Source organism: Alosa pseudoharengus, unplaced genomic scaffold (genome assembly GCF_046254945.1).
Source record: "Alosa pseudoharengus isolate Yale_2024_CS ecotype anadromous, Long Island Sound unplaced genomic scaffold, YU_APseudo_1.1 YU_APseudo_1.1_scf_18, whole genome shotgun sequence".
NCBI classification, from domain to species: domain Eukaryota; kingdom Metazoa; phylum Chordata; class Actinopteri; order Clupeiformes; family Clupeidae; genus Alosa; species Alosa pseudoharengus.
In genome coordinates this window covers 17,017,789-17,039,979 of record NW_027468650.1, presented here as the reverse complement: position 1 = coordinate 17,039,979, position 22,191 = coordinate 17,017,789, and the positions used below count along the sequence as shown (strand labels likewise).

The 22,191-nt window shown below is 46.1% G+C and overlaps 1 protein-coding gene across 1 annotated transcript in view; it reads right to left on the bottom strand.

The window, feature by feature from the left end:
- Positions 1-22,191, bottom strand: part of ncam1b (neural cell adhesion molecule 1b) — a 73,271-nt gene that overhangs the window by 26,679 nt on the left and 24,401 nt on the right. Inside the window, exons 9-13 of the mRNA XM_076291117.1 lie at positions 16,142-16,171; positions 11,209-11,359; positions 5,746-5,933; positions 4,132-4,228; positions 2,147-2,323 (exon numbers count right to left, since the gene is read on the bottom strand). Coding sequence (XP_076147232.1) covers positions 2,147-2,323; positions 4,132-4,228; positions 5,746-5,933; positions 11,209-11,359; positions 16,142-16,171 — 643 coding nt within the window. The remainder of the gene's footprint in view (positions 1-2,146; positions 2,324-4,131; positions 4,229-5,745; positions 5,934-11,208; positions 11,360-16,141; positions 16,172-22,191) is intronic.

Below are 22,191 nucleotides of genomic sequence, written 5' to 3'. Positions count from 1 at the left end.
CCCAATCCGTGAATTAGTGAAACACACACAGCACACAGTGAACACACAGTGAGGTGAAGCACACACTAATCCCGGCGCAGTGAGCTGCCTGCACCAACAGCGGCTCTCGGGGAGCAGTGAGGGGTTAGGTGCCTTGCTCAAGGGCACTTCAGCCGTGCCTACTGGTCGGGGTTCGAACCGGCAACCCTCCGGTTACAGGTCCGAAGTGCTAACCAGTAGGCCACGGGGGCAGCACACTACACACATACACACACGTTGAGTGTGTGATGAGGCCCAGACTGAGGCTGACGTAGTGTAGTTTGCTTGCCTGACAGCTGGATAGATTAAAGCCCTGGCTATGTGAGGCTCTGGAAGGGTGTGTGTGTGTGTGTGTGTGTGTGTGTGTGTGTGTGTGTGTGTGTGTGTGTGTGTGTGTGTGTGTGTGTGTGTGTGTGTGAATATGTGTGTGTGAGTGTGAGTGTGTGAGGGACCGGGAGCCTGTGTGAGTATTTGGAAAGATCTGTAGAATAACTTCCGATGACATTTAATTAAAAGAGCTGCAATGACATGATGATGACTAGGGGGACGTCAGATAGGGACACACACACACACACACACACACACACAGCGAGTCATGGCAGGAAAGAGCCATGTAGACCATGACGCACTCTACAGGCATGGGGCATTACACCACACACACCTTACCCACACACACACACACACATACACGTAGAGTACCCACCTACGCTGACACAGATAATAACTGACACACACACACACACACACACAAACACAATCGAGGACACACACACACACACACTCCATCGAGGACACACACACACACACACACTCCATCGAGGACACACACACACACAGGCATCCACATACACAAAGACACATTAGGGCTGGGTGATATGGCTGAAAACTGTATCATGATAGAAGTGTATCAGTCGATATCGATAATTATTGACTTTTTTTTAAACCTATTTGAAATAAGGACCAGGATTTTTATTTTTATTTTAAACTTAACCTTCCTCTGATTTTAATCACCTCAGTTATCAATCAAGGCAAACAGGCAAAATAAATGTCAACACAACCATGAAAAACACTCAAATAAATAAATGTAGGCCTACACTAAGTCTAAATGAAATCACAATGAACAATTATATCTCTTCATATTACAGCGTTTCCCGCAGGAAATTTGTTAGTTAAGGTGGTGGCTGTATAATATTAATTAATTATGTTATAATGATATATAATAACATATTACAATATAATAATATTACATTATATTATTATATAAACTACTGATATATGTTTATATGATTATGTATTCATAACAGCACACCTCATGCAGATATTATAGGTAGGCTACTGTTGCTATTACAATAGGCTCCAACATCTCCACCTCTTTCTGTCTCTTGCTGCTTCAGCCGCCAGCAGCACTGGTTGAAGCCTGGAAATATTGTAAACAAAGTGACTTAATTGGCTAGTTTATTACAGTCTACTGGTTGGACTGTTCAGTTTTCCCACGTGTGTTTAAGTTTCAAACAAATTCCTTTTTTTCCTTGGGACAGGTCCTTTTGAGTCTTGGAAAATACTTTCCCATTTACATCAGGTTTGAGATGATAAGCAGTCAACTTGAATGCAACAATTTTTTAAAAAATTGCGCAGTTTGCTAATGATGCTAACCTGATTTAATAGCAATTCAGCCAGTCGTCTTGCACGATTGTGAATGTTTGGATGAAAAGTGCATGCTGAGGAGAGATGTGTCCATTGAGAGGGAGAGAGAGAGAGCGTGCACGGGGAAACTCATGGAGAGTCTGTGTTAAGGCAGGCCTACTTCTAGTTGCATATAGCTATATAGTGAAAGAGTTATGCAATTATTATTTAGCCTATTTATTTATTCATGGACAACATAGTTAAGGCGGGAGGTGTGTTGCTTTTAATTATCGAATGTTCTATCGAACATATTTTTTATTGATATATATATATCGCTATGCAAAACAAATTTCAGTGAAAACTGACAAAGTCGTGTCGTATCATTATGGTATTTACTATAGCAGTCTGTGCCTAACATGGCAACAACACACACACACACACAAACACACAGAAACACAGTCACACACAAACACACACACAGAAACACACACCCACACTCACTGACCTTCTTTGGCGTCGTATACGCGCTGTGCCCACTTGCCATCCTTGATGCCCTCCACTCTCCACTCGGCGCGGTACTTGAGAACGGGCACGCCGCCCGCAGACTCTGGCTCCTGGAACTCCACCAGCGCCGTGCTCGAGTACGGCTCCACTACGTCGATGGATGGAGACGACGGCACCTCTGTAACGCACACAAACACTCATGATTATACAGACATACACACACACACCTAAAAATATGGGTCGCAACTAAATTAATATGGGAAATTGTGGGTCCGAAAGCCAGACCAGTTAAGAACCACTGCTATATACAGTACATACCCACCACTAGTGCTGCCACTAACGACTCATTTTCTAACGACTAATCTTTTGACTAATTTTTGGATTAGTCGACTAATCTAAACGACTAATAAAAAAAAAATCAAGTGTTTGCTATTTCGTTGTGTCCATTTTAGTTTGAAGTCAACTGAAAGGCCAAAACATAAAATGTCACCTGTGCCATAAACGATAACTTAAATGTTACCAAATAACAAATTACAAATGTAAAAAACATAAATAACTTAAAAGGGCTTTCACCTTAACCTTCACATCAATATCAGCCTACTTTTGTTAGAAGCTCATTATGTAAACTGTTCAAAAACATTATGTATTAACAATCTAAGCATAAGTAGGCTATCTGCATTTCCATTAGGCTATAGTATACCATATTAGTCAGAGTCTGGACTAGCCTACTACGGTTAGCTTAGCTCTGCCTAATAATCGCGCTGAAAGCAGGCAGACACGCAGCTATGCTGCTCGCGTTTACACTTGCGTGCATGGTGGGGTTTAAAATATCACTGCCAAAGTCTGAGTAGCCTGTTTAACATCCAAAGATAGTCATTGTACTTCTCAAGTGTTAATAAACAGTACAGACTAACTCTAAATGCTCTGGAGATGAATTACAGTGAGCCGTTTGAGACGGGAGACCAAAAAAAAAAAGGCGGTCAATAGTAAAACGACATGTTGACTAATTTCCATGGTCGATTACGTCGACTAAGTGGACTAATCGCGGCAGCGCTACCCGCAACATGTTCACTACATACAGTACATACCCTATACACAAACTATGCACCCAAGATCTCACGGTCGCCCAACACTTTGCTAGAGAGACTTATGTACCAAACATCTCACGTTCGCCCAACACTTCACTACAGACGTGCTTGTACCCAACATCTGACTTGCAGACGAGGGGGAAAAATAGACAGGATCTCTGCAGCTTTTTGGCACCGTGTTTCAGAAACGTTCCTGTTGGTCTCCTGGCAGAGCCTGGCGGAAGCTGATAGAAGCGGAGAACTCGTTAGATAATTGTCACATTTCACTAAGAGCCTGATGAATCAATTGATCTAAATGAAGTGCTAATGCCTTGGAGACAGGCTTGCTGATGTCTGCCACTGAATTCAGCTAGTGCGCTCACACAAGCCCACTCACACACACACACATGCACACAGACACACACACACAGACACACTCTTGATGATGATGAAATGGCTGGTGTGTTGGGGGCAGTGCTTAGATGAATTGGCCTGATTGAAACAGATGAGACCATCTGAAACAAAACTGTAAAAATGTGAGACTTTGATGTAAAGTTAGAAGCACATTCTCTGTTAATGTCCGGAAGTGTTTTCACATCACTGGGGACCTAATTACTGTAACACCAAACACATTTGATGTCTCCATAAACTGAAGCCCTCGTTGACACTAGAGATGGACCAATCAGCAGTTTTTAGGACAATACCATTTTTTTACCATACGAAATTTCTAATGGCTTGGATGGCCCATTACCTGTATTTGGCTGATAATTGGGCCAATATTCATTTGGTATATCACATTTGGTTTGTTGCAAAAAATAAATATGAAATTCATAATCAGTTCATTTGCAATGAACAGGCAACAGGCAATATGCAGATACAACACCATGGAAAATACACACACACACACACACACACTGACCAGCCTGGACGAGGATGAACTCTTTGGACTCTGTGCCGATCTCATTAGAGGCTGTGCAGTTGTAGCTCCCAAAGTCATTCTGAGATTCAGGGGTCACCTGCAAAAGAGGTAGCACATTGGTGAAGGACTGTATTCTGGAACCTGTCACACACAAACACACACACACACACACACACACACACACACACACACACTGCTGTGGCCTGAAGTTGTGCTGTGAGGACCCTGGCTCCCCATCTATTATTTACCCTGTGGCACCAAGACAGAAATAGGGCAGCGCTAATGGAACAACAATAACATCACATAGACACACACACACACACACAAACACACACACACACACACATACATGTGAAGACATTATGGAATGTATGTTTTGTGAGTGTCTACCTTTAGTGATATGGCTGATGATATGTTGAAGAACTTGATGTAAGCAATTACATTAAGTGTGTCTGTGTGTGTGTATCTCGTTGTTGGTGATGTGTGTGTGTGTGTGTCTGTATTTGAGCGTGTGTACCTCCAGGAAAGTGGTGGCGGGTGTGTTGGTGGTGTTGGGTGTGAGTGTGTGTGTGTGTGTGGTGTGTGTGTGTGTGGTGTCTGTGTGTGTGTACTAGGGCTGGGAAGGTAACCGCATTACCGCAATACCGCGGTCACGTGACCCCTACCGCGGGTCTGAGCTCGTCACCGTCATCACCGCAAAAAAAAAAAAAATCTGTGAAAAATTTGGGGGATTCGACTTCGATGTTTTTAACCATGACATATGCTTTAAAACGTAGCAGAATCTCAAAGATAATCACGTTATGCAGTCAGCTTAGACGTCTGCAGGGGCTAGCCTACATGAAGTCGAATCCCCTTATAATTGGCCTGCACATGCACGTAGTAGGCCTATGTAATGTCATAATGTGTAATGTGATGAACCATCTTAGGACATTGATACTCAGAAAACCACAGTTAAGTTAAGTAGGCTAACCCTCCGTTTTCAAAACAAAATCATCAAAAGATGAAGCAAACTGGCACAATCATAACACTTTTCTATTCTCTCCATTCAAACACGATTTACATAATGCTGTTAAACGTGAAAGCTGTGAAATTTGGCCAGAAAGGAGTCATACATGTTTAGTTCATTAAAGAATAAAAAAATAAGTTTGTTAAGAATTTAACTTAACAGCGACGTAGGTCTAGGCTAGCTTTGTTACAACCTGACGCAGCCATTAAAACGTGCGGTAGCCTACAGTTGTAACATTAGCATAAGCCTCATTAATGTAACAGTTCTAAAATCGTGATAGCCTTGATGATAAAGTATTCTCTCATGTCTGAAGCATTTGGTCCACTGGGTGACTGCTGCGGCTGTCTAAAGTTTAATTGGCTATTTTTTTTTTTCGGGGGGGCGGGCGGGAGTAGGGGGTATACCGCGAAACCGCGGTAATTTCTTGCTTACCGACCGCGGTAAAAAAAACATCAATACCGTCCCAGCCCTAGTGTGTACCTCCAAGAAGGTGGCGGCGGGTGTGTTGTAGAACTTGATGTTGGTGGTGTTGGGTGTAAGTGTGTGTGTTGTGTGTGTGTATGTGTGTGGTGTGTGTGTGTGTGTGTGGTGTCTGTGTGTGTGTGTACCTCCAAGAAGGTGGCGGCGGGTGTGTTGTAGATCTTGATGTTGGTGGTGTTGGGGGAGGGCAGCTGAATGCCGTCTCGTAGCCAGTACAGCGACACGTCACTGGGGTGAGCTAGAATCTCACAGCTGATGTTGGCGGGGTTCCCCTCCCACGTGTACACGGTCACAGAACCCAGGAGCTTAGGGGCATCTGCACAGAGCAACACAAGAACATGGAGAACATAAGAGGGAACTCAACACAAGAACATGGAGAACATAAAAAGACACTCAACACAAGAATATGGAGAACATAAAATGAAACTTAACACAAGAACATAGAGAACATAAGAGGGAACTCAACACAAGAACCTAAAGACCATAAGAGGGGACTTAAAGCTGCAGTTGGCAAGATTTTTTTGTTCATATTCACTAAAACCGACACTACGCTCCGACAGAACAACATAAATCAGCCGGTTTTAGAAAAAAAAAACCGCACTTCTACCTCCACTAGAGCCTGTTATTTGTTTTGCAAAAATCCACAGCTCCCGGTTCTTCTGGTCCAATCAAAGCAGGGCTGTGTGAGATCTGACTGTCAATCACAGTCTGGTGCAGTCTGTTGCGCACTGACGAGCACAAACTCGATGAGAGGGTGCTCGGTGGTAGTGGGGGAGGGGCATGAGAGTTGTAAACATTCAAAATTTTGTCCCATCAATCTGTCAGACTTGAACATAAGAGGGAACTTAACACAAGAACATGGAGAACATAAGACGGAACTTAACACAAGAACATTTATGTTTGGATTTAAGTAGAGGACTGTAGTGTGTGTGTGTGTGTGTGTGTGTGTGTGTGTGTGTGTGTGTGTGTGTGTGTGTGTGTGTGTGTGTGTGAAGGTGTTGAGTGTGTGTTTGATTGTGTTCAATGTTCAGTGAGTGTATGGGATTGTGTTGTGTGTGTGTGAACATGTGTATGTGTATGTCTGTGCAGTCATGTGAAGAGTGTGTGTGTGTGTTCCCCCCCTGATCTGCAGTGAAGTGATTGACAGCTACCGCTGCTGTTTCCTGGGCTTCTTTTAAAATGTAACGGACTGTCACTCGGAACTTGGCCCTTCGAGGCATCGCCACGGTGACTGGATTTATGACGAGCTTTCATCTTGTTCCCATTCCAGGCAGTCACACACACACACACACACACACACACACACACACACCACAGCCCAGCACCCAGTAATGGAACACATCCTGTGTGTGTCAGATGCTGTGCTCACTAAACCGAATCAGCCTACACTGCGATGGCGTAGAGCTGAGAAGGGTTATTCACTACACTACACTTCATCAGCTGTTCCTCACAAACTCAGTTGGTGTGGCTGTGTTCACTAAAAAAAAAATACTTTACCCTGCTGACATATAGATAAAAAGAGACTGTGTTAACTATAACATAGCATAGCTAGCATAGCAAACAGAGGCTGTGTTAACTATAACACATCAGCCTTTACTCAGCTAGCATAGCAAACAGAGGCTGTGTTAACTATAACACACCAGCCTTTACTCAGCTAACACATACAGAGCTATACATGAGCGTGAATTGAAGTCAAGGTGGGGTGAAGCGTCGGTAAACAATCCAGTCCTGTCACTGTGATGACTGGCTCATGGGAGGACAGGACACTAAGATTAGAGCGAAGATGCTGTGCAGCAGAGGCCGCATTTTAAAATAACTGGCTTGCGTCTTCATCTCTCCCACTCTCCCCCTCCAGTCACTCCACAGCCAGCCAGCGCGAGACTATGATGATGGTGATGATGAGAGCGAGCTTCCAGTTGCACGCCAGCCTGTGATCTGACCTGTGAGTGTGTGTGTGTGTGTGCGCATGCATTTATGTGAGTGTGTGTGTTTGTGTGTGTGTGTGTGTGTCTGTGTATATGAGCGTGCTTAATATGTTTGAGTGCGTCTGAGCCTGTGTGTGCATGCATTTATGTGAGAGCGTGTGTTTATGTGTTCATGTGCACATCCCCCCACTATTTACACAATCCTGGGTCCCCCTGCCTCCTTCTCTGTGGCTGTGAATCAGACGCTGTGCTGTCTGTGTGTGTGTGTGTGCTGTCTGAGTGTGTGTGTGTGTGCGCTGACTGCATACATCTCTTTCATCTTCTCCTCCTCCCCCGAGCATCTCTGTGAGGGCGTGAGCCTGCTGCAGCTACCAATTCATATTAATTGCAGCAATCTGCGGTGAACCATAAGCTTATGGGATTTAGCATCCTTAAATGCCGATCATCTATGATGATTACAGCAACGTTCTTCCCCAACATAAAGCGGACGCCCCGATAAAAGACGGGCTGCCGGATTCGCCTTTGCCGCTAAAACAATCCGTCCCCTGAGTCATCAGGTGTTCTCCCAGCACACAACGCCAGCGTGCCAAAATGTATTTAATTAGATATAATCTCCTGCCATTTGTTAACGACTTAGCCTACATTACAGGAACAACACAGCCCATTGCCGAGAGAGTTCATTAGCCTACATTTAACACGGCCACGTCGGCCAATACACTGCACTAGCATTTACAGTGTCATCAAGTAACCCTTTTAGAGGGCAATGCTATTTACAGTGGTGCAGTATGCTTTTGCTAGCATGAGAGCAACCCTTTCCACACTACCAATGTGAATGTTCTGCATCCAACCTCAAGTCTTTTTGCCTAGACATGCTTCTCATATATGTTCTCATATGTGTTATGGTTTTATTTTCATCAGGCTTTAGGTTTAATAATTTAACATTGTTGTTTATTATTGATAATCCCCATAATGTAGTCTTACCATGCTTTTGTTATTGTTATTATATTATTGATTGAATGTACATTATTGTTTATTATTTTCCCTTTTTTTTCATTGTTTATTTCTTTCATTAGGCTATTGATTGAATTGACATGGTTGTTTATTATTGCTATTCTCCTTATTACAGTCTGACCAACATCTTAATTTGTTTTGTATTTGTGTGTCATGTGTGTAACCATAACCATAACCATAACATCAAGCTCGTTTGAAAAATCATGTAAGGGCATGTGCACACTGAACACTCCATTGGGGATCTAAACTATTAGTCACACCCTTGCAGTGCTGAGAACCAATGAGAGTGAGGGAGTGCTGAGCATCAGCCAATGACGTGGTGTATATGAGGCGGAACAGTGCAATCTGTTAAGGACCAATCAGAGGGCCTCGAGGCATTCTGCTGCTAATTCTGCCCTAATAGCCAACAATTACAGAGTCCATCTCCACAGACAATCTGGTGCACCTGCGCTGCTAGACTGTGTGTGTGTGTGTGTGTGTGTGTGTGTGTGAGCGTCTGTGTGGGGTTGATGTTTAGAATCACAAGGACAAGTAGAGCGGGGGCACACACGTGGGCAGATTGCCAGACGGTTTGTGTGTGAACACTCATGCTCTTCTGAAGTGTGAGTGGTGAGTGTAAGCGATTGTGTGTATGTGTGTATGCGTGCGTGTGTGTACACGCCAAATGTTTTGTGTGAACACTGATGCTGTTCTGAAGTGTGTGTGTGTGTGTGTGTGTGTGTGTGTGTGTGTATGTATGTGTGTGTGTGTGTGCGCGTTGTTGTGTGGTGAGTGGGCTACATCTGAGAGGACAGCTGATGACAGCAGCATGAGGGCAAGGTAGAGGCAGTGATACAGCACTGCTGGGGCAATAAGACAGCACTGTAGGGGCAGTAAGACAGCACTGTAGGGGCAGTAAGACAGCACTGTAGGTGCAGTAAGACAGCACTGTAGGGGCAGTAAGACAACACTGTAGGGGCAGTAAGACAGCACTGTAGGGGCAATAATGTAGCACTGTAGAGGCAGTAAGACAGCACTGTAGGGGCAATAAGGTAGCACTGTAGGGGCAATAAGACAGCACTGTAGGGGCAGTAAGACAGCACTGTAGGGGCAGTAAGACAGCAGTGTAGGGGCAATAAGACAGCACTGTAGGGGCAGTAACAGCAAGAACACATTGCTTCCATCACATTTGTGGAATGGTTGTGTTGTGTTGCTGCCATGGTGCAGTTCTGTTTGGGTGACACTCCTGCTGGAGCAATAAGAGCACTGTAGGTAGAGTAGTCCACAGGAACAAAGGGGAGCTGGGTAATGTAGTCTTTACCACAGGAACAAAGGGGAGCTGGGCAATGTAGTCTTTCCCACAGGAACATGGGGGAGCTGGGTAGTGTAGTATTTTACACAAGAACATAGGAGAGCTCGGTAGTGTAGTCTTTACCACAGTAACAAAGGGGAGCTGGGTAGTGTAGCTTTTGTCACAGGCAGTGTGTGTTTCTGCGCTCTCTGTTTTAAAGGAGCATCAACACACCTGAGCACTTCACTGATCTATTCACCTCCGCTAGACTGAGTCATTATAGCTCATGAACACCACCTACATGTAGTCCTTGAATTTACGCACACACACACACACACACACACACACACACACACACACACACACACACATACAGCTTTCATGAAAGGCATGGACTGGCTAACTGATTGCTGTGCTGAGCTGAGATGTCAGAATGAGTAAAAAGGAAAGCAGACAGCAGACACTGAGTTTGAGTCTGAATGCCGAATGCTGGCGTCTGCTTGCCTTTTTAGTCCACTTTGTGGAGGGATTACACTCCTTTCATTCACGTCCATTCGGGGAGATAGTGCTGCTTGAAACGGATCTCATATCTACTGGATTGGAGCCTAGAAAGCCCTGAGCGCCACGCAAACAGAGCTGCAGTCTACACTCATGGGATGCAAACAAACAAACAAACAAACAAACAAACAAACAAACAAACTCACACAACCTAACTTAACTGTCCAGCATCGTCCACCACCTGAACAAACCTAAACCCGGCCCCTAGCTAACTGCTTCTGTGTGTGTGGATATTACAGCTGCTCTGGGAGTGTTACGGCATGTGTGTGTGTGTGTGTGTGTGTGTGTGTGTGTGTGTGTGTGTGTGTGTGTTACAGACAGTCAGGCGATTTAGCAGTGTTTACAACTCACACTCCTGCCACCCCCTTCCCCCACATGCAAAGTGTGTGTGTGAATGTGCCAGACGCTTAGTGTGAATACTAATGCTGTTCTGAGGGGTGTGTGCTTGCGTGAATGGTGTGTGTATGTGAGAAGTGTGTGCGTGCAGTATAGTATAGGGTATAGGGTAAGAGGATACTCTTATATTTGACTTACTCTTATATTTGAATTACAGGTATATGGCTTGTGCATCATGTCCAATGGTGTTGCATGCTGTGCACACATACTGGCCAGTGTGTGTGTGTGTGTGTGTGTGTGTATGAGGTGTATGTGTGTGTGTGTGTGTGTGTGTGTGTGTATGAGGTGTGTGTGTGAGTACGTGGTGTGTGTGTGTGTGTGTGTGTGTGTGTGTTGTGCGTGTGTATGAGATATATCTGAATGAGGTGTGTGTGTGTGTGTGTGTGTGTGTGTGTGTGTGTGTGAGGTGTGTGTGTGCGTGTATAACTTACATCTGACTTCCAGGTACATGGCCTGTGCGTCGTGTCCGATGGCGTTGCGTGCGGTGCACACGTACTGGCCGGCGTCAGTGTATTGGGCATACTTCAGCGTGAGTGAGGAAACCCGCGCATCACTCCGCACCACCACGTTCCCATCCGAGCTCTGAAACACACCACACACACACCACACACAGACACACTCAGATGCTGCAGTTCAGACCGCTATACTTACCATGCCACATACACACACACTATGACTATAACACATTTCACCTCCGTTTACCATGCAATACACATCCGGCTGATTACACGCTCATGGAGTTACTCTCTCTCACACACACACACACACACTCATGGAGTCACTCTCTCTCTCTCTCTCTCTCTCTCTCTCTCACACACACACACACACACACTCATGGAGTCACACTCTCTCTCTCTCTCACACACAAACACACACTCATGGAATCACTCTCTCACAAACACTCACACACATACAAAATCAAACCATCTCAGAAACAAACACGTACATGTATTCAGTCTATCGCTTTCTCTCTGTCACACAAGCATGCAAACACATGCACGCGCACAAACACACACTCATACACACTCATACTCATACACACACTCATACACATACACACTCATACACATACACACACACACTAATACACACACACAGTGTGAATCCCACCAGCTGTGTTGAGAAGAGGACGCTGTCGGGAGTAAAGGCCATTAACAGCCCTGATCAACGCCCCCCAATACCAGAACACGCCAGGGAGAGACCCCACACACACACACACACGCACACACACACACAGTTGAGCCAACTCGGTACTCATGTGCTGGAAGACCTCAGATTGTGAGGAGAGCTCATCAATAAAAAAGCTTTTGGACCAGGGAGATCTAAGTCTCCGCACACACACACTTGCACACAACCATTAACACACAGACTCACACACATGCAAACACACACATCTGCACATACACACTAATACACACATGCATGCACAACCATGCAAGTTCACAACGCACCCTCTCATATGTGCACACACCCACACATACACATGCTTAAAACGCACCCACACACACATATACTTCAGAGAGCCGCTTGTGAGTGCAGCAGCACGCTCCATTAGCAACATCACAGCCCCCTTCCCCTTCACACACATACACGGCAACACACCGCTCGACGCCTCAGTCCGTACTCGCTTTACTAAGACACACATTTAACACACACAGACACACATAGTAAGAAACATGAATATGCTGTAATTCTAAGGGTAACAGACTGTGTGTGCTGGACATGAAAGCCTTAGTTTACTGAGGAGTTTGTGTGTGTGTGTGTGTGTCTGTGTGTGTGTTGAACATGAAAGGCCCTGAGTTTACTGAGGAGTCTGTGTGTGTGTGCGCGAACGCGTGTGTGTCTTCTCCTCTCGTGCCGTGCCACTTAAAGCACAAGTGTGTCCTCTGTGAAACTGTAAAAGTGTTTAAGGGTCCATTTGCCCAGCAGTTTGCCCTGCTCCACGAGTTTCACAAGAGTTCAAGCTCTAACGCGGGCCACATAAAACAGCCTCTGCTTCTTAAGGAGCGCAAACAATGAATAATGTAAAATAAGCAATGTTTAAAAAGCAGAGCTTGTCAGGGACACAACACTTACTCTTTACCAACACGCAAACACACACACACACACACACTTTCCCACACAATCTAGGACAGTGATTAAGGTAATGAACTTTTCTGGACCTCATTGTGCAGTTCATTAGAATGCCAGCAAGTGCCCCTTCAAACCTGTTTTTACCAGAGCTAGTGTGTGTGTGAGAGAGAGAACGAGAGAGAGATCGTGTCTGTGCATTTGTGTGGGAAAGTGTGTGTGTTGTGTGCGAGAGAGTGTGTATGTGTCTGTGTGTTTGTATGTGAGTGCATGCATTTGTGTGAATGTGCATTTGTGAGTGTGTGTGTTCCACACTGATGTCCTACAGAGTAACTGTAACTCTTATGAGAGGGCAGTCTGATGAAGCAGGATGCACACACACACACACGCACACACACACACACACGCGCGCACACACACACAAACACACACACACACACCAGCCTGATGAAGCAGGGTGTGTGGCTGGACTAAGATATTTCTTAATTAGAGCTGGTTTCCCAGCCTTCCCAGAAAGGACAGAGGGACCCAGACACACAGACACACTTACATAACTCAGCCTTTTATCCGCGCTAGTCCAGACTACAACACACACACACACACACACTTTCATACCCACTACCCAAGACTCAGCACAGTGGGGAGCACTACAGACAGCACACAGGGCTGCACAGCAATGGCACACACACACACACATGTTCAGACACCAATGCACCAACACACTCAATGCATGTAAGTACACAAACACCCACATGCACACACAATTTTATTTACATGCATACAGCACAGGCATGCAAACCCACAACAGCATATAAACACCACACACACACACACACATCACATATATTCATGCAAATGCAAATCTAGATACATTTCCACACACACACATACACAATGACTAATACACTGTCTGATGGCCACAAGGTGACCCCCCACTCACAATGGGAGGTCTGGCGTCAGATCTGTCTTGAGGAATGTGCGACTGTGTGTGTGTGTGTGTGTGTGACCTCTGTTGATGAGGTTTTGTGGGGAGATGGTCTATTGGGTTTCAGTCCCCCAGTGGCATCACCAACTCAATCTCTTGTCTGCATGTCCTATATGTGTGTGTGTGTTTGTGCGTGTCTGAGCTCTGTGTCTGAGGTTGTGTAGGGAACCGGTCCACTGGGTTCAAGTCCCCCAATTCAATCTCCTGCTGTGTGTGTGTGTGTGTGTGTGTGTGTGTCTGTGTGTGTGTGTGTGACTGACAAGCAGTGGAACCCCGCAGCCTGCCTCTCCAGTCTTACATTTCAATGCACAACCCCAGGTGAGAGTGGTGCAGAGAAAATGAGCAGCATCCATCTTTTTATTTGTGTGTGTGTGTGTGTGTGTGTGTGCATATCTTCTTATTTGTTTGCAACATGAGAACATGGTCTGCTTAAAGATTCATACGCACGCTTTTCAACGCAGCGGAGCGGCCGTCTAAATAATGCATCAGGGTGGCCGGCTCCAGGAACAGTAGGTTTTCCAGAAGGTTCCGCCAGCCTACGGCCACTCCGGCGGAAAGAACAGCTTATCAGCAGCGGACGCATCTGGACCCACACGCTCACACACACACACACACACACCTTCCTACGGGTGGCAGCGCCCCAATACAAGGGTTGCATAACTGCATCAATAATACATAAGTTTACAAATCTCATCACCCATGTACGCACTATATCTGTGAGGTGTGTGTGTGTGTGTGTGTGTGTGCTGTGGATGTATAATGCATGTTCGTGGCTGTTGACATACACAGTGATGTAGTGTAGGATGTGTATATGTTGGCTTAATGGCTCATAACTCTGTTGTGTATGCCAGTTGTGTAGAGGCGGTGTTCACCGAAAGCACCACCAAAACATTCTGCGCGCACAAACACACACACACCTCTCATGCACCTCACGGGGAGTCGTGCCGCACGTCTGAGCTACACAGACGTGTGTGTGAGTGTGTATGTAATTGTGTGTGTGTGTTTGTGTGTGTGTGTGTGTGTGGGGGGGGGGGGTGCTCTCTGTCTCTAAATGAGCACGAAGCACATGGGGTGTGAAGTATTTGCATGAATCACGATTCAATGTGCCATCAGCCGGAGCTGGATGGCATCACACACACCCACACACCCACACACACAGGCACACAGCCTGAGAAGGATGCCATCAGGCCCACTGCTAAATGTCAGAGATGAGTAACAGCAGTGTGTCTAGCCCATAAACACCAGATTTCAGGCCCAGAAACAGGACTGCAGATTTCAGGGCCATTTGATTTTGTACGTCCCTCTCCTGCACCCCCTGACATTACCGACCCCCCCCACCCCCCCACCCGGACATTACCGACCCCCCCACCTTTCCCCCTGGGGGGTCTCAGAGAGACACTCCGGTACACGGTGTTACCTTCCGCCCAGAGAGCAAGCGTGCGTAGCTGTTTACCGCCTCGTTTCACACACACACACAGGCGGAATGAAGGCAACTTCGCAGTGCGGGACAACATGGACTCGGGCACGGTCATGGCCTCTGAGAAAAGTGCAATATGTAGTTAATGTTGTCCGCGAGCACAACGCTTCTAGACCAAGCGTGACTATGTAGCTCTGAAAGAACAAGGAGAAAACAGTGTTTCACAAAGTGCCTCTGCATTATATGGGGGAGGTGGGGGGGGGCAACAGAAATAGAGGGATGCGAACAAATGCCCTAAAAGGCTGCTGAGGATTAAGAAGTTAGCCAACACCCAACGGTGCACCAACAACACATAGAAATGCTATGAAACACTGACTCTTTAGGATGTCTTCAGATTCACACCACGCTCACAGGTCTTCAAGCCTTCTGGGGTTTTTTTTTACAATATAAAAGGTCTTAAAGCCTTCTGTTTCTTACAGTTAAGAACTTCATATTGCATCTTCAAGTCAAATGAACCTTGTGAGTGTTTAAGCTCTTCTTAGGCAAGGCTGGTTGTGGAGGGAAGTAGGAACCGCTTTACTGTAACTTCAGCATTTTCCTGATACACTCAGGTGTTAGTGCACAGCTGCAAACATGGTGTGTGTGTGTGTGTGTGTGTGTTTGTGTGTGTGTGTGTGTGTGTGTGTATGTGTGCGTGCGTGCGTGTGTGGTGTTTGGACCTGCTCTCATGTTGATTGAGGACACTCTTTAAGAGTTTAAAGGAGAATATCTCGACACATGCACAGACCCATGTGTGTATTGACCCGTTCTCTGGCTGAGGGTCACTCAGAGCGAGTTTAAGGTGGTGGTGATGGTGATGGTGGTGGTTGGGGGGGGGGGGGGGGGTCTCTACCTTATGCTGCTCTGGCCGAGTCCAAGAAGCCTGCAAAGAACAGAGACAGGACAGAACAAAAAACAAAAACAAACAAAAAAGAAAAAAAAAGGCAAAGTGATACTTTAAAAAGAAACCCAATTCAAGTCATTGTTAGACATGCATTTCAGCTAAAATGCACTGATAACGTACATTTTACCTGTTCTAGCCCAGTAAAATGAGCATATGTTATAAAGAATGCGTATGTTTCAAAAAAGAAAAAAAGCACGTTAACACTGCATAGTAACATTTAAAGCAGTAATGGTCATGTTGCTCACTTAGCAATAATAAGGTCAAGTATTTAAAAAAATGAATATATTAGCATTTATTAAGTTCTTTCTGCCTTATTAAACTATGAATGCTTCCAATTTGTCAAATAAAACTGGATATTACTCCTCCAAGATCACAAAAACACTATCTGCAGATCTGAAAGAACTAGCTGTATATATCAGCATGGTGTCTTGATGAAAAGCCGTTTCAAAGGCAGAGCGTTAGCTCTCTGTAGCTACTGTACTAACTAGCCTGCCTTTCTTCCACACACTGCCTCATTTTGACAGTTCACTTGAGGCCCTGCTAACAGCTCAAAAGCAAAAGCACAGAAAGTCTTGAGAAAGTCTCGCTGCTCGCACTGATTTCTCCCTCTCCCATATTCTCCAACTCTGCAGGCCGAGGCGTACCTGAGTGCATACGCGCGTAAACACAGCCCGTACACAGCCCGAACACGCTAACAAGCTCATTCCAGAACAGCCTTCATGGTCAATTTCCCCAATACTTTCATAATTGCTCTTGCTTTTGTGCCATAATAATCTCAATCTAAGAAACTCATACAGTAGCTGCCTGATAGGAAATTCAGTGTGCTTCGGCACAGAAGGATACAAAAGCAGGCATGCTGGTTAAAACAGCTGAAGATGGAGCTGGGAGATGAATGAATGAAGACAGAAAAAAAGTTCTGAGGGACAATCAACATCTACCAAACACAACCATTTCTGATCAGTTTGGACAAAGTGCCACTCCTTGTACATCGACAGACGGAATAAATCATTACAACCTTCTGAGCTGTGGAACATCATCGTACAACAGAGCTGATGCATTATGTATAAACACAGCACCGCTGAGCTTGCTGTGATATGGGAGCAATGAAATCTCAGTGCTGACAATCACACACAACATCTGAATCTGAATGAACGTTCAATTAGAATTAGAACGACAGAATTAGAACCTTCAAGAGTTTCTGATTCTGCCGTGCTAATGGCAGGTTGCATAGCTCCTGTTCCTCCTTCCCTACTTTCGTTTGTTTGGGGTTTGATTCTCACTTACAGCTGGGAGGACCTCATATCAACAATGGCCTTAAGGAATAGAGATAATGGGCTTTCTCAGAGGTAATTTCATTATGGAAAATGTAATATTTGTGTCGGAGGGGGTCGGAGAACGGTTGGTATGTTCTGCTATCTCTCTAACCTGATCGTAAAAACGAAAAAAATAGTGTTTCCAGCTGTGTCTAGCTAGCCTTTGGGCTGCTTTAAGAAGAAGTGTGTACACTCCTGATATAGCCTGGCACTCCCACAGGTTAAAATACTGTAGTAATCCACTCTGTCCCAAACACACGTCCGCTCAGGCCCACCTAACCCCTCACTGCTCCCAGAGCGCCGCTGTTGTTGCAGGCAGCTCACTGCGCCAGGATTAGTGTGTGCTTCACCTCACTGTGTGTTCACTGTGTGCTGAGTGTGTTTCACTAATTCACGGATTGGGATAAATGCAGAGACCAAATTTTCCCTCACGGGATCAAAAGAGTATATGTATATATACTTATACTTATACTTATACTTACTTAACTCTATGTTCTCTAACTCTAACTGATTTGAGTCTAACTAGAGGTTGTGACCCTGTAGCTATCCCCTGCATGAGCGCTAGTCATTACGCCATGTTAAGAGTCACAAATGCCTTAGGCATGACCTTGCACAGCCTGTAGTAAGCCCCAGTGCAGCAGAAGGATTAGGAGCTTGAGTATTTCTCACTGATGGACTAAACACCAGAGATCACTGCCTCATGTGACAACTTAGTTAACTCAGCGACATACTGCTATCATTCTATTCCGAGCAACATTGGCGGTAGTAGCATAGTGACTAAGGAACGGGGCTAGCTATGCAGTTACAAGACAAGTTGTGGGTTCAAACCTTGAGCAAGGCACTTAATCCAGAGTTGCTCTGGAGAGACTGGCCCTTGTAATAACTGACATATGTAAATCACTTTTGGAAGCATAAGTATGTAATAGCTTGGCTGACACTATGAAGAAACAACATCAATGACGACATCACGTTACCATTCTATTCTGTGTACAGCATGAGGACACTGACATGGAGGTCCTTTTAAAAGGGCGTTTTACTTTACTGTCTTTGGTTACGATAAGTATTTCAGTTACTGTCCCGTGGTGGTGAGAGATGAGGGTGATTGCACAGGCATGAGGGGCATGCAGTGGACCAGTGCAGCAGCCCGGTGAGGAAGCAGTTGTTACTGCAGCACAGTAAAGTGTTAACATAAAAGACACCGTGGTGGTGGGCCCCCAAGACCGGGTCTGGGCTCTCTGGTTCTGGTCCAGGTTCTGTCCTCAGTGCCTCCATGAGGCGCTAACGGTGCACTACCGGGCTCCTGGGCGCACTGGGACAGAACACCATAGGGCTGATGAAGCGTTAGATGGGCACGGCCTTGGTGACGGCTGGAGGGGGACTGAATCGATATTTGTGGCTACTGCTGCCAGACCCTGCTAGCGACAGCCTGCCTGTCTAGAGGAGGAGGAGGAGGAGGAGGAGGAGTAGGAGGGGGAGGAGGAGGAGGAGGAGGAGGGTGGTGGCGGCGGTGTGTCCTGTGCCACGCTGCTCCTCGGCAGAGAAGGAGAACAATCTCCCTTTTCACTCTGGGCACAACGGCCAGGGATCGACAGCAGGGTGAGGGCACAGCTGGCACCGCCACATGTTGGCATAAGTGGGCATTGTGAGAGCCGAGGTCCGGTGTGTGTGTGTGTGCGTGTGTGTGTGTGTGTCACTACTTCATTCTGTCTGTTTGGAGTGTGTGAGAAAGAGCTGCCGGGCACGCTTGACGCCATCTGTCCTCCCTTTGTCTCCATACATGCCAAAGAAATGAGTGACGATACCACTGAGTTCAGGACGAGAGGAGTGGTGGCAGGGCTTTACGTGTAGGAGAGTATAATGTGCTCTTTACGTGTAGACTTACAGGCTTTACATGAGAGGAGAGTATGCTTTATGTGTAGGACAGGATAGTGTGCTCTTTACGTGCAGGAGAGGATAGTGTGCTCTTTACGTGTAGGAGAGGATAGTGTGCTCTTTACGTGTAGGACAGGATAGTGTGCTCTTTACGTGCAGGAGAGGATAGCGTGCTCTTTACGTGTAGGAGAGTATAATGTGCTCTTTACGTGTAGACTTACGTGCTTTACATGAGAGGAGAGGAGAGGAGAGCAGGAGAGTGCTCTTTTCGTGCAGGAGAGGAGAGCACGCTTTCATGTAGGACAGGATGACAGATGACCCTCCTAGGACTCTGTGTGTGTGATTATGTGTGTGTGAGTATGTGAGTGTGATTATGTGTGTGTGAGTACGTGAGTGTGATTATGTGTGTGTGAGTACGTGAGTGTGATTATGTGTGTGTGAGTATGTGAGTGTGATTGTGTGTGTTTTCCAGGGCATGACTGGGAGGCTCCCGTTGCGGAGGTTCTGTCAATGCTACCGTGAGGATACACACACCAGACAGGGAGGAGGGAAGGTGTGTGTGCATAACAGCTGACTCAGCCAGCTGATCGGCCTGGGATCAGCTGGATGTGAGCCAGATGAGGGCCGGATCAGGGCCAAATGGTGAGTAAGCCATGTGGTGAATAAGAGTCAGACTGGCCAGACGAGTCCAGCACGGAGCTCAACACAAGCCACATACAGCCAAGGGGTGCCCACAGTAGGAAACGTCATGAGTGACGAACACTCACGCGTGCAAACGCAAACAAACCCTGTGCCATTTGTAGGGCATATATATATATATATATATATATATATATATCCTAGTTGTTTGTCGTTCAGTGTGTAAACATCGTTTTTCATCCAACAAGGCAGAATCGCTGAGTGGGTAAAAAAGACTCGTTTCACCCAACAACGCTCACTGTGCTAGGCAGGGTCCGCTTTGCACCAAGACCGCAGAGAAAACGACGGACTCCAAAATAATTAGCAGCTTTGTGTTTTTTTTCTCCGGCGTGTCTCCCTGTGCTCCGTGTCTAGGAGGGTAATTGGGAGCAGGAGTCGACCAAATGCCTGCAGATCCGTCTGCTGAGGGAGGGAGGGGGGCGTCTAACGAGAGATAGAGCATCTGACGAAAAAAATAGCGTCAGACAAACGCAATCTGCCTAATGAGCTGCTAATTATTTTCGGCGATGAGTTTTCACCAGTGTGAGGAGGTTCACACCCACACACAGACACACACACACGCACTTGCAGCAGGCAGCGAGAATGATGATGCTGGAGAGAGTGTATGTGTGTGTGTGCGCTTCTGAGGATGAAGATGGTGGTGAGGATGAAGATGGTGGGCGTTGTGATGTGCGATGTGACAGCCACCATGGCGACGCAGTCCGTCAGGCGCATGACACAGGCATACCCATGCTCCGCGGGGACTAGTGATGATGGTGGGGTGGACCGCCTCTACGGAATAGGAACAGGCCCCCGCCTGACCGCTTTTCTTGTTTGTTTGTTTGTTTGTTTGTTTGTTTGTTTGTGTTTGTTTACTTCACAGGGTGCTCCTTTCCTTTCACCTCACTAGGTGTGGCAAAAGAAAAGGGGCTGTATTTTCTTTCACTCATCTATTTTTTGTATGTGTGTGTTTTGGTGGAAGTGCCTTTGATAATTATCCGTGTGTGTGTGTGTGTGTGTGTGTGTATTATCTGCTAAATATATGCATAAGCTGTATGCTACAAAATTTCATCCCATCATCACCGTTAACTTCTGGAAGGGAAGGGGGCTTTTGCGACAACAGAGCTGCTTTGATCATGCAAAACTTTCAAAATTCTCCCGACCCTGATAAGATCATCGCTGGGGGAGCTACTTGCTGTCAACAACAAGTAGTAAAACAACACAAATATCCCACTTGTTTTTATAGGGGGGGGGGGGGGTTTTGATGCTATCAGGGTGTCGAGCAGACAGACTTGGCGTCTGGCTCGGGTTGACCTCAGGTGCTACTGTACCTGTGCTCCGAGAAGAGCCCCTACCTGATAGATCCAGTTAGGAGGCTCCTGCAGGAGAGAAAGGGGACGCGTGAGCGGGTCTGCACACGTGCCTGACGCCGACTCCGACTCGCTCGTCGCCACGCGGCGACCCGCGCTCCGATCAGCTCGGAGCGCTCACATAACCTGCCCCCATGCAAACGGCCACTCTACTCAGCCTCCGCAAAACACCACACCTCACACACCTTACTGTGGGTCGGTTACACTACCATAGAATACCACACACCTTACTGTGGGTCACACTATAGAACACTTGGATGAGTGTCTACGCTGGACACTCATCCTGGAAAATCCCACCACCGAGATGAGATCTCTCTGGCACTCCAGACTGCAGGGGTCAAAGGTCAGTGAGGAACGAGAGGTAAAATGGTCGTTTGCATGAAGCTCCCCAAATGTATGGCATGTCTGTTTGTTTGTAATGGTCTCGTCATGACTGAGAGCTCTGGTGGCTGATCATTAGTAAGCAGACAAACAATGAGGTCTGTTCCTTACCTGAGTCATATCTATACATACACAAGCCTGACTCACAATCAAATGTATAGATATACAAGCCTGACTCACTCAAATGTATAGATATACAAGCCTGACTCACTCAAATGTATAGATATACAATAGGCTAATCATGACTGACGGCTATATATAATAGATATACAAGCCTGGTTCACTCTTATAGATGTACCTCCCTCCATGCATTAATTCTCATCTTTAGAAACAGGGCGTGTTGATCCCCTGATATCCCTGCAAGCTCACACACATAAACACACAC